General features: G+C 42.2%; 2 protein-coding genes across 4 annotated transcripts in view; both read left to right on the top strand.

Moving 5' to 3' along the window:
• Window positions 1-6,041, top strand: part of LOC107655907 (alpha-ketoglutarate-dependent dioxygenase alkB homolog 6-like) — an 8,927-nt gene extending 2,886 nt beyond the window's left edge. For both annotated transcript variants that reach the window (XM_016443522.1, XM_016443521.1), the window contains 3 exons: window positions 5,048-5,199; window positions 5,298-5,396; window positions 5,472-6,041. In XM_016443522.1, coding sequence (XP_016299008.1) covers window positions 5,048-5,199; window positions 5,298-5,396; window positions 5,472-5,741 — 521 coding nt within the window. In that variant the 3' untranslated portion in view covers window positions 5,742-6,041. The remainder of the gene's footprint in view (window positions 1-5,047; window positions 5,200-5,297; window positions 5,397-5,471) is intronic.
• A 185-nt stretch (window positions 6,042-6,226) lies between these two features.
• LOC107655908 (calpain small subunit 1-like) overlaps window positions 6,227-12,336 on the top strand; it is an 8,556-nt gene continuing 2,446 nt past the window's right edge. The window contains exons 1-9 of one of the 2 annotated variants that reach the window (XM_016443524.1): window positions 6,227-6,335; window positions 7,345-7,437; window positions 7,873-7,909; window positions 9,026-9,118; window positions 9,205-9,262; window positions 9,349-9,413; window positions 9,947-10,015; window positions 10,271-10,349; window positions 11,411-11,527. In XM_016443524.1, coding sequence (XP_016299010.1) covers window positions 7,391-7,437; window positions 7,873-7,909; window positions 9,026-9,118; window positions 9,205-9,262; window positions 9,349-9,413; window positions 9,947-10,015; window positions 10,271-10,349; window positions 11,411-11,527 — 565 coding nt within the window. In that variant the 5' untranslated portion in view covers window positions 6,227-6,335; window positions 7,345-7,390. The remainder of the gene's footprint in view (window positions 6,336-7,344; window positions 7,438-7,872; window positions 7,910-9,025; window positions 9,119-9,204; window positions 9,263-9,348; window positions 9,414-9,946; window positions 10,016-10,270; window positions 10,350-11,410; window positions 11,528-12,336) is intronic. The other variant, XM_016443523.1, reaches the window with a different exon arrangement.

Raw genomic sequence — 12,336 nt, 5'->3', positions numbered from 1 at the left:
TTCTTTGCGTGAACATTTGGGCGGCATTATGCAAATCTTCCCACATCGTGACGTAGACATTGTGGGGGCGTGTTAGAACGAGCCGTTTTAGGTAGGCGTGGTTGACTCTTAACCTTTATAAAGAATATCTCTACTTTAGTCTTTAGTCTTTGCAACTTTACAGATCTTCTTTATGCACCAAGAGCTTATAACACTCCAAAGAGAACTTGAAAACCTGTCCTGGAGTACTCCCAGCCCTTCACATTTTGTATGTCTCCCTCATCTATCACACCTGATTCAACTCATCAGCTCATTAGCGGAGACTGCAAGACCTGAAGTGGGTGTGTCAGATATAGGGAGACATACAAAATGTGTACTGCTGGGGGTACTTCATGGAGAGGTTAGAAAACCACTGTCTTAGGCCTTTATGGCCTATACAGTAACACCTATAAAAAAAAAAACACCTCAGGTTTATGCAGAGGCTCAAACTGAGCAGAAATATGCAATTTGGTATATATTGTTAATTATATTGCAAAAGGTAAGATGTAATTCTGATAGCTTGTAAATCAATGCTGAGGTCTTCATAATAGTATAGCACAGGGGGTTTCAACCTTTTAGGACATGCGCACCCCCCCCCCAGGTTGGTCTAATTTCACTCGCGCCCCGCCAACATCCAACATCCCCCCCATTAAAGCTATTAAAGCAGCGAACAATTTTTATTTTGCTCTTTTTTGATTAACATTATTTACATAAGAAATGCACGGATCCGTTATACTGATGTACATTTGATATTTTCTTTACTGTTTACATTCACTTAAAACAACCGACTGTGCTTACAAGGATACTTATCAAGACAGCCACTGGTATTCACCTGCTGTCTGAGAAGGCTATCTGTTTGTGTACTTCAGGTGTGTGAGCGGTGCGCATAGAAACGTTCCAGCGGGGAGTGAGACAGGGAGAAGAACAGCGGGCAGTGCGCATTCTCGCTCGTGGCGAACAGATCCACCTCCGCTCTCCCGTAGCGGGTCCAAATCATCCGAACCGACTCGGGGTTCAACCTCCACTCTCCTTGAGGAATCCCCTTCCTCGAAAGCATGTCCGCCCCGCGGTTCAGGAGACCGGGGATGTGCGCTGCTCTGATGAAGAGAAAGTGAAGGTCCGCCCATAACAGGAGATTTGCTGCTTGCTTGTACAAAGCCCTGGAACGTACGCCTCGGTGATTTATGTACGAGACCACAGACATGTTGTCGGTGCGAATCAGTACCTGTCGCTGTTCCAGCTGCGGCCGAAAATCCTTTAGAGCTAAGAACACTGCTTCCAGCTCCAAGCGGTTTATGTGCCACCGGCTCTGGGGTTCTGACTACAGCCCCGAAGCCGGCATGCCCTCGCACACTGCTCCCCAGCCGCGAGTCGATGCGTCCGTCGTGACCACAACGCGCGACGTCACCAAGCCCAGGGGAACCCCCCGGCTGAAGAGATCTGGGTTGCGCCACGGCCTCAGAGCTTCGATGCAGCCGCGGGAGACCGCGATGCGCAAACGGCCCAAAGTCCACGCCGTCCAAGGGACTCGAGATTTCAACCATAATTGCAGGGGGCGCATGTGTAGTAAGCCCAGATGACATACCGCTGCAGCAGACGCCATGAGTCCCAGCAGCCTCTGAAATTCCTTCAAGAAAACAGATTTGCCCAGTCTGAAATGGCGCAGGGAAGACAAAATGGCCGCCGAGCGCTCCCGAGAGAGGCGGGCTCGCATCTCCACTGAGTCGAAGCACACTCCCAGATACGTTATAGACTGACTCGGGGCGAGAATGCTCTTCTGCAAGTTGACACATAGCCCTAGGGACTCCCAAGTGAAGAAGCAGCGTGTCTATATGGCTGACTAGCGTGTCCCGGGACTGAGCTAAAATCAGCCAATCGTCCAGATAGTTGAGAACGCGCATCCCGCTCGCTCTGAGGGGGGAAAGTGCTGCATCCATGCACTTTGAGAAAGTGCGTGGGGCCAAAGCCAGCCCGAACGGGAGAACAGAGTATTGGTACGCTGTGCCCTCGAAAGCAAACCTCAGAAAGCGTCTGTGATGCGGTGCTATCTGAATGTGAAAGTATGCGTCCTTTAAATCCACGGACGCAAACCAGTCCCCGGGGCGAATTTGCGCCAGGATTTGTTTCAGCGTTATCATCCTGAATGGACGCTTGCAAAGCGCTCTGTTGATGGGCCTGAGATCTAGAATCGGGCGGAGTCCCCCGTCTCTTTTGGGTACCACGAAATAGCGGCTGTAAAACCCGCTCTCCAGCTCGCTGGGAGGGACTAATTCTATCGCTTCTTTTTCGAGCAGACTGCATACCTCTTGTCTCAGAACCAGGGCGTTTAGAGGCTATGTTAGAGACTGCACCATGCCATTGAAACGGGGTGGTGTGCATCTGAATTGAAGGGTATACCCACGCTCTATCACACCGAGTAGCCAGCGCGAGATTCCCGGAATAACTTCCCACGCGCTCAGGAACTGACATAGCGGCTTTAGCGGCTTGGTCGTTGGATGCGCCGGTGAGTGTGTGGGCGGCGGCTCTGCACTGCTCTGAGGCGGGGCGAGCGGCACCGTATTGACTGAGTGAGGAGGAAATAGCTCTTTTTGTGAGAATGTATGCATTTTTATTGAATGAACATCCAACACACAAACATTTGAAACCATGAACTTGTGGCGCTTGGGAGCCGGCCGCTTGCGCACTCTCCTCCTCTTTTCAGACCGTCAGGATGACTGCTTAGCAGCCGGCGGCGGGCGAGAGTCACGTCGCGGGCTCCTCCGCTGGCCGTGGCGTTTCCTCCCGGGACCCCACGCCTTCCTCCGGAAATCCGGCTCCTGGCGAGGAGCAGTAACGTTAGCCGTCACCGCTGCGGTCGCTGGCCTGGGGTTATCCCTCCGCTGGGAAGAGCCAGGTGCCGACGAGGATCTGGATCTCGCCGTCTGCTGCTGGAAAGCGCGCCTCGGCATCACGTGACTCGTGGCTTTGGCGCGTTTTTTAAGCCTCCGCGAAGCGCTCGGTAATGGACTCCACGGTGTCACCAAAAAGGCCGGAGGGAGTCACCGGAGCATTCAACAGCACTTTACGGTCAGCATCCTTGAGGCCAGCTAGGTTTAACCAAAGGTGCCTCTGAAGGACGACCAGCGCAGAAGCTGCCTCGCCATCAGACGCATACGCTTTATTGGCAAGGTGGGCGGTAGTCCTGCACAGCTTTGAGGGGAGGCTGATGTCTGAGCCTAGGGTCTTGACGGTCTCCTCAACTGGGGGAGAGCGCACGTACCCGTGGGCCTCCGCCCCATCCACGTGGGAAAAAATGGCCTGTGTGGCAGAGTGGACGCGCGCTGATTGGGGCGCAGACCATGTTTTTACCAGCTGCTCATGTACGTCGGGGAAAAAGGGGACCGACGTCCTCGAGTCAGCTTTCCGGGTGGACCTGAAATACCAGGAGTCAAGCTTACTCCTGGCAGGCTCCTCTGGAGGACTCCAGGTAAGCTCCAACTCCTGGACAGCCCTTGACAGAACCCTCATGAGCTCCTCCTGGAGGTCTGGGGGCCCCATGCTGTCCGGCTGATCGGACTCCGATCCCGCCCAATCCTCCCTCTCCGAGGCCGAGATGGACATCGAGTCATCCCCCTCCTCCTGGCTAAAGGATACAAACTCCGCGATGTTGGAAGGAGGGCGGAAGCAGTCCTCGGGGAGTGAGACCGGGGAACGGGGCGACCGTTGGGGTTGGTGGAGCGACAAGACGACGCTCCCGTCACCGGGAGGGCCCACCAGCGGCACGCTGGAGGCAGTGGGCCTCATCCCGAATAGGCCGCGAGCCACATCGCGGCGGGTCCGGAGTACGCGGGCCGGAAGGTCCGCGCAATGCCCGCAGTTGGACTCGTCCAGCGCCGCCTCGGCGTGGGCCAGGCCCAGGCAGGCGACGCAGTAGTCGTGCTGATCCGGCGGCTCTATCGGTCCCGCGCAGATCTTGCAGATTGTTGCCATAGTGAATTCAACAGGTGAAGTAGAAGATTCTGACGTAATTGTCGCGTGCACCGCATTTTATACTGCCTCTCGAGCTCATCAGTATTTGCATGCGATTTGCATACTTCGCGTCAATTGGCCAGTAATTTGGAGTGGCGGGAGCCAATAGGACTTCAGGAAAGGTTGGAAGGGAAGGAGTTCCCATAACGGACAAATATCTCCGTGATGTCTCGTGAAAGCTCGAGAGGGAACCGCGGACTTAGCAACACTGAGCGTGACTGATACTCGAGCCAACTCTGCTCTAACTGTCGACTAGCAGTGGGAGTCAGATTGCCCCCTAGTGGATGGCTAAAGATTTGTTAACTCGTATTCATAAATTCTCAAGGGAACGTCTCTGAATTAAATGATGCTCGCGCCCCCCTTGACAGGTGCCCCACAGGTTGAAAACCCCTGGATAGCAGACTGCTAAAAAATTTATATAAATATAAGCTTTTACTCTATATCTCCAAGTAATATGTCTTAGTAAGATGACTTGGTAAATGTTCATCTTGAAATATTACAAACAATATAAAAGTTATGCTTATGTTTACTTTATAAAATTATTAAAGATTTCACAGCAAAAAGATGTGTGTACCACAACCTGAAGGTGGCCATTTTTAGAATTATACTAAAAGGCCTTTTACTTAGTACAAAAAAAAAAAAGTCTGTCTATCAAGAACAATCAATCAGAGGGCAGAAGGCATGTAGTAGTTTGTGTGCAAAAGTCTTTCAGCAAAGCTTTATGTTGATAATCTATCAAATATGATACTGTATATTTTATAGGGTTAATCACTACTGCTGCCTGATATTCTTTATCTTATTTCTGTTTGATGATATCAAAAATGATTTCATATTCTTATCTACAGGAAATATTTATGACTTAGACTTAGATGATGTGCCCTGTGTAGTTGTAGCTCTTTTGTCCTTGACATAGATTGACATGTCACTACTTGTTACTTTAACAAGAGTTCAGTATAAGCTGGAGAGGGTATTTAAAAAGACATTGATTGTTGTTGTTTTTTTTTGTTGTTTTTTTTTTCAGGTGGATTGCCAAATCCCAAAGGAATGCTTGCTGAGAAACTCCCTGATTGGCTGCTAAAGTACACCGAGAAAATATCGGCTCTTGGAGCTTTTGCTGGAAAGACAGCTAATCATGTGCTTGTAAATGAATACAAGCCTGGGGAGGGAATTATGGTAAAGAGAGAGTTAACCTTTTAATTCCCTGTAGTTATAATTTTTAACCCACCTTTTTCTTTTCTTTTTCATTTTATCCTTCTTTCCCTCTTTCTCAGCCTCATGAGGATGGACCACTGTATCACCCCACAGTAACAACTATCAGTCTGGGTTCTCATACACTTCTAGATTTCTACAAGCCTGTTTGTCAGACTCAGGTAGCAGCAGGCAAACAATCAAACTATCAAACACAAGCGCATCAGTCTTTTAACATTCTCCTCCTCTCCCTGCAGTCTGAAACTCCTCAAACAGAAGAAAGCCGCTACATGCTATCATTGTTGGTACAACGAAGAAGTCTGCTGATTCTGCAGGATGACATGTACAAATTTTATCTGCATGGTATTCATGGAGTTTGTGAGGATATTTTGTCAGAGCATGTGGTGAATCTCTCATCAACAGGGGCTCAGGTTTGCAACACGCTGCTCCGCAGCACCAGAGTCTCCCTTACCATTCGCCATGTTCCCAAAGTCATCCGGACCAATCTGTTGCTTGGCAAGAAGTGACACATTCACAGACTTGCTTGAACTTTGAACCAGACAAACAGGTTATACATGTTTACACCCGCAATGCAAAGTGTGGAAATGCAATATACAAGTGTCTACAATATATTATTGTATATGCAGAGCATTAGTGTCTGTAAGGGTATCTTAATATAGATACCTTACATGGTGGCATGTATGCAGCAGCCTTTGAAATATTTGTCCACTCAAAGCTGAAAGGTCTACAGGGTTGTCGATTGTACAAGCAGATCTGCATTGATAAACAAATGGCTTTTTTTGCAACATAAATAAATTGCTGTATTTATAGACTGCTGTATTGTGTGTGTTTTTTTTTTTTTTTACACTTTTGTATAATCCTGTGCCAGTCTGACATGCAAACTACAACTCGTCGTTCAGGTGTTAAGTCTTCCCCTCCTAAAATTCTTGGAAATATGGGCTGGTTTTTCGCTACGATGTTTGCGTATCGTTCTTATGGGGGTTGGTGTTTTCACTGGCATTACGCCGTTTGCGTAACTTATTTTGGAATCCGCTTTTCTTGTCATATGCGCAACTGCCGTGTTACGGACGACAGTTCACATTACCGTCCGCTGCTAACTGGTGAGTTTAATCTTTCTGCGCCCTTAACAGCGATATAAAAATATCTTTACACGTGTAGTAGCGGAAATAGTGTCCGGTAAATTCATATTATGTGGGAATTTTACTTGTTTATTGCGGAGTCATGACGGGTAGCTTGTTTAGCGTGCTAGCATGTTTTACTCGCATCCAAATTTAGTTGAGCATCTAATACGTTCATGCTTGATTGTCCAGATTATTATTTAAATGCATTAAATTATTTAAAGAGAACTAACAAATGCTGTTATCAGGAGAAGATTTCTGCTGACAAAACGGATAGTCGGCAAGATAATTTACGCCGTATCGTTCGTATTTAAAGCGATCTAAAGAGTTGAAAACGCCCCGAATTACCCCTAAACTTCCATTCTGTTGCAAACGGTTGTTTACGAGTATTTAAATGCCAGTTTATACAGGTTTCGCTTTGAATTTATTATTATTTTTTTTTTGCGGTTTAATTAGTGTGGGTGGTGGATGGATGGAGGACATACTTGTAGTAACGTTAGGTGTGTCCACATTGTGTCAACAGACACTGAGATGATTGACATTCACAAACCCCCTTGTGCTGACATGTTTGTATTAAACCTTTCAGCAAACGTGAAAATTAAAATTTTGTGTTGTAAAGAAAGCAATTTTTTTCAGTAAACCACTGTTTAATAAAAAATCGTATTAATAAACGTAAACCTTTTGAGTATTACTGTTGCCTCTAGTAATTCTGTGTCTGATTTATAATTTCCAAACAATTTTTGGTTAATTTTAAGCCAGCTATATTCATTTTCAATCAATATTTGAGTTAATTAAAACAACCCAGCATGTTGGGTCAAACATTTAACCCAACCAGCTGGGTTTGTCCATGTTTGACCCAGCGTTGGGTTGCCAAAATAACCCAAATTGAGTTGTTTTAACCCAGCATTTTTTAGAGTGTACCGAAACATCATGTTTGTGTACCGCTACAACCCTAGTATACTTATATGTGTGTGTTGTTTAACAATTCTAGCTCTCTTCTTCCTTTTAAGAAGTGACTGAACCATTTGTGCAACAAGATGTTTCTAGCAAAGAAACTTATCGGAGGCATTATTGATGTGGTCAGGTGAGGCAATATTTGACTATAGATATTCTTCTGTACCTAAGCAAGTTTATATTATACTGCCATTTTAATTCATATGAGTGTTTTGTGGGATTGTAGTTCATTGCTTCATTAAATATATTAAAGCTTGTTGGTTTGGTTCATGGTTTGTATTGAAGGATTGTTTAAAAACAGTATTGAAGAATTGTTTAAAATCCCTGTAATCCCTACAAAATGCATGGGAACCAAGGCCCTTTTAAAAGTAAACACTCAGTGTTGCATTGAGCCCCATTTTGGCCATTTTGCTATAATTTCAGGTGCAGTTCATGGAGTACTTTTCCATGTGAATGTGTGTGATTATGCGTTTGTCCCTTTGGGACTCATTTGAGAAGGAATATGTTCATGCACAGCTTCAAGGGAGAAAAAGCATAATTATGCCACCTTTGCTTTTTTCCACAGCAATATCGACCCCGGCCAGTTTGTGCCTTCAGATCCTGTGAGTAACAGCTCACATTGTGATGTTATACATAAGCGTGTCTAATGCTTGTTGTCAGTCAGTTTCAAAGAAGAGCCAGTGGAAAGAAACCTGCAGTGCTCGTATAGTGCCCATATCTCTGATGTGTAATATATGGGGCCACAATTGTGGTACTCAATAATCATTTGGGAAATTAATTTAATCAGTTTAAATTTTTATCAATTTTTTATCAAAAAAATAACTGAGAAATGAATTTAAAAATCAATAATCAAGCATTGAATTATCACAATGTAAATAAATAGATTAATAATCCAGTAAAAAATGATCTTTTCATAAAAATGTAGATAAATAATTGAAAATACATGTTATATTAAAATACATATTACCATTAGATATACAAATATACCAATTACTGATAGAAATAATGATTTAACAGTGAAATGGTTTGTCGATAAACCGATAATAGGGCAATAGACAAATTGAGAAAATGCATTTATAGCTGATCATGCATTTTTGATTACTTTGTAGTCACATATGAAATATAGCTATTGTTTATTTTATTTATTTCTATATTAGTAAATACTACATTTAATATTGTGTCTGTAATTTTATTTTATTTATCTACATTTTTTATACATTGTTTAAATGTTTAATTGAATAAAAATCTGTAGTAAAGAAAAACTATTTATGCACATGTTAATTGCTCATTCTCTGTTGATTTATTTATTTATTAATTGATGTCAACTTCTTAAAATATTATGGAGTGTCACATATTTTTTTGCCCCTTAAAATTATATAGCTGTATGTTCTTGCCAAAATCTGGGCTAGAGAAACATCTAGAGTTATCTAATTTAATACTTTTATTATGTTTCAGTAAATAAAGAAAACTGCTAAATATTCACGAAAGAAATGTCTGTATCATAAAGATACTGTAGAGTAAAGCACTTTCTGTCCATCACGTCAGCTAGAGAGTCACTGGATTGCTTAGTCAAAATATGAGTGATTGAGAGAGTTCTTGCGACATTAAGAATATTTGCATTAGGGATGTGCTTATAAAGTCAGTGGATTTTGTTTGTGTGGAGAGAAAATGAAATGAGTGCATTTGAGATGCTGATACTATTGCCATCTCGTCCCCAGCCCCCACCCCGCAGACCGCTGGCTTATGCTGAGGCCAATGAGTCTGAGGAAGAGAAGCAGTTCCGCAGAGTGTTCCAGCAGCTCGCTGGCGATGTTAGTATTTGACGAACAAGTATTCATATATACACAAATACGTACAATAAACACTGGATAATCATACACATTGCCTTTGGTTTCAGGACATGGAAGTAAGCCCAAATGAGCTGATGAATATCCTCAACAAAATCATTTCCAAACGTGAGTGGTATATGTGTGTATGTATGTGTAGCCTTAAGTCTGTTGCTATATGACGCTGATTCTCTCTGCTCTGTATGTTATTGCAGATGGTGATCTGAAGACAGATGGCTTTACCATCGAGTCATGTAGAAGTATGGTGGCTGTCATGGATGTATCCTCCCTCATTTGATCTGAACACTTGCTCTAATACAAACCAACAAGATGGAGTTTGCAGTTTTTAGTCATTTTAGTAGAAAATTTATTAAAACAATTCTGGTGAATACGAAAGTCGATAGCCGATAACCTGTAAATGGCTGTACAATTTAAATAAAAGTAAAACATAAAATTTTTAGTCATTTTAGATCAAAGGGGCCAACGTCCTACAGAGGACTACCTGGAAGTTTCCGGTCAGTCTGAAGACCTTGATTAGCCGGTGCTAGTATGTTTAATTCAATGAACTCTGCAGGGCAGTGGTCCCCAGGAACAGGTTTGGACACTCCTATTTTAGATGCTACAAGTGAATTTAGGCATCACAATATTATAATGTAATATAATTTTGATTGATTGTTAGGTGACGTCAAATGTAATATAAATGTGAAAATAACCAATGAATATCCTAAATCCATATCCAGTAGCATAAATTAAAGTCTTTGAGGCTGATGTTGAGATTGTTTGATGGTGTTTGGTCTTGACGCTGTGCTCCAGAGTGACAGCACAGGTAAACTGGGATTTCATGAGTTTAAACATATCTGGAACAACATCAAGAAATGGCAGGTGAGTAGATGTAACAACTGGAAGATTTGCCTTTGTGTGATTTTCAACTGGAGTTTTGATTTACAAAGTTGTGTATTTGTTAGTAGTTTTGATCTATTCATATTGCTGATTGAAGATTTACATGTTCTGGTATAACTGTACAGCATAAACTCTGTATTAGGACTGTATTAGGATTAATGACTGAAACAGTGAGACCATTTAAAAAAAAAAAAAACATCAAGATAACCCAGTTAACATAATCTGTCTGTTTTATAGGGAGTTTATAAAAGTTATGACAGGGATCGCTCAGGAACTATCGGAGCAGATGAGCTTCCAGCTGCCTTCAGAGCTGCAGGTAAACACCCATTGTGGATCACGTTATGACCATCTGTAATGGCAACATTAATAAATCTCAATTAATGCATTCTATAGGGGATCGGCATGTATATTTGTGACCCTGGACCACAAAACCAGTCATAAGGGTCAATTTTTCAAAATTTAGATTTATAAATCCACGGAAAGCTGAATAAATAAGCTTTCCATTAATGTATGGTTTGTTAAGATAAGACAATATTTGGTCGAGATATGACTATTTGAAAATCTGGAATGTGAGGGTGCAAAAAAATCAAAATATTTAGAAAATCGCCTTTAAAGTTGTCCACATGAAGTTCTTCGCTATGCATATTACTAACCAAAAATTAAGTTTTAATATATTTACAGTAGTAAATTTACAAAGTATCTTCATGGAACATTATCTTTTACTTAATATCCTAATGATTTTTGGCATAAAAGAAGAATCTATAATTTTGGCCCATACAATGTATTTTTGGCTATTGCTACAAATATACCCCAGCAACTTGAGACTGGTTTTGTGGTCCAGGGTCACATTTAAGATATAAAGGTCATATTAGGATAGCATGAAAATTGTTTGGTGAAAAAAAAAATCTTGGACAATATTAGTCCTATGCTGAGTCCAGTGGGAACTGGTCTCTGAACAATGCTGGTCATTCACTGTTGACAAGATGGACTTTTAATATAACTTGGCTGTCTATGCTGTAGAAGGGCGTTTTTTTTTTAAATTGATGCCACATGACTTTCTTTTGCCGAAAAGGTAGAGAAACTACAACACCCTCAATGCACGATCCGACTGTGGTGATACAAAAATGTAGTTTTAACAATAGTCCCGGAACTGTCGAAGGTCTGCACACTTTAGCTGACAAATAAACCAGGAGATCTGGGTATAAGTAACATGGAAAAAGAGTACACATTATTCGTTGCTTCTACTATGACATTATAATAATACAAAGCAGGTTGACACTTGGCAAACTTGTCCTTTAATATACATGCATTGTGGTGATTACATCTGAACTGTGTGTTCATCCTCTAAATCGTATTCTGTCTCATGTGTTTCTACAGGTTTTCCTTTGAATGATCAGCTCTTTCAGATGATTATTCGCCGGTATAGCGATGAGAATGGAAACATGGACTTTGACAATTACATTGGCTGCCTTGTGAGACTTGATGCCATGTGCCGTAAGTTGATTCTAGAAAGATTTAATAAAGGAAAATAATATACATAGCCTATATTTTTGTTTATAGTTTTAGCAGAGTGAATTGGTTTCTTTCTGGAGTACATGTAAATGTTTACACTGACTTAATCTTGTTTTCCTTTATCTAAAAGATGGCTTGTTTAGTAGACATTTAATAAAATGACAGCTGCAAGGCCAACTTAATGTTCACTCTTATGGTATGCAGGCACTTTATATAAGTTTTGGGGCCTTTAGTCAATGTCTGCTTTGAAGCCATGTGCTAGCGTACTGCTCGAGTTGGATGATGACTCAGCTTGCACACACAGGCACTACAAGTGTTTGTCTAATAAAATGCTTTCTAAAATGGGAATTCCCCCTCCCCCAATGCCACGTCTCTGACTAGCAATAGCAAGTATCAAAACTGTCTAGTGTAACCTAAAGGCTATTGGAACATGTCAAAACAAGAAAGAAAACATTGTCAGTCCATTTTCATGCATCTTTAAGGGAGCTGTTGAGGAATTGAGGGTGTTTTTTTTTTTAAACCAAATTTACTCAATTCAATTACTTCTTGCTCCCCCTGCAGGCTTTGGGTAATTTCAGCCATTTTGTTCATTCATTGAATATATATTAAAGGGGTCATATGACGTTGCTAAAAAGAACATTATTTTGTGTATTTGGTGTAATGAAATGTGTTTATGCGGTTTAAGGTTAAAAAACACATTATTTTACACATACTGTACATTATTGTTTCTCCTCTATGCCCCGCCTTTCTGAAACGCGTCGATTTTTACAAAGCTCATCGGTCTGAAAAGC

The sequence above is a fragment of the Sinocyclocheilus anshuiensis genome, unplaced genomic scaffold (genome assembly GCF_001515605.1).
Source record: "Sinocyclocheilus anshuiensis isolate Anshui unplaced genomic scaffold, SAMN03320099.WGS_v1.1 scaffold860, whole genome shotgun sequence".
NCBI classification, from domain to species: domain Eukaryota; kingdom Metazoa; phylum Chordata; class Actinopteri; order Cypriniformes; family Cyprinidae; genus Sinocyclocheilus; species Sinocyclocheilus anshuiensis.
Note: the sequence above shows the minus strand (reverse complement) of the source record. Positions and strands in the feature narration are given on the sequence as shown.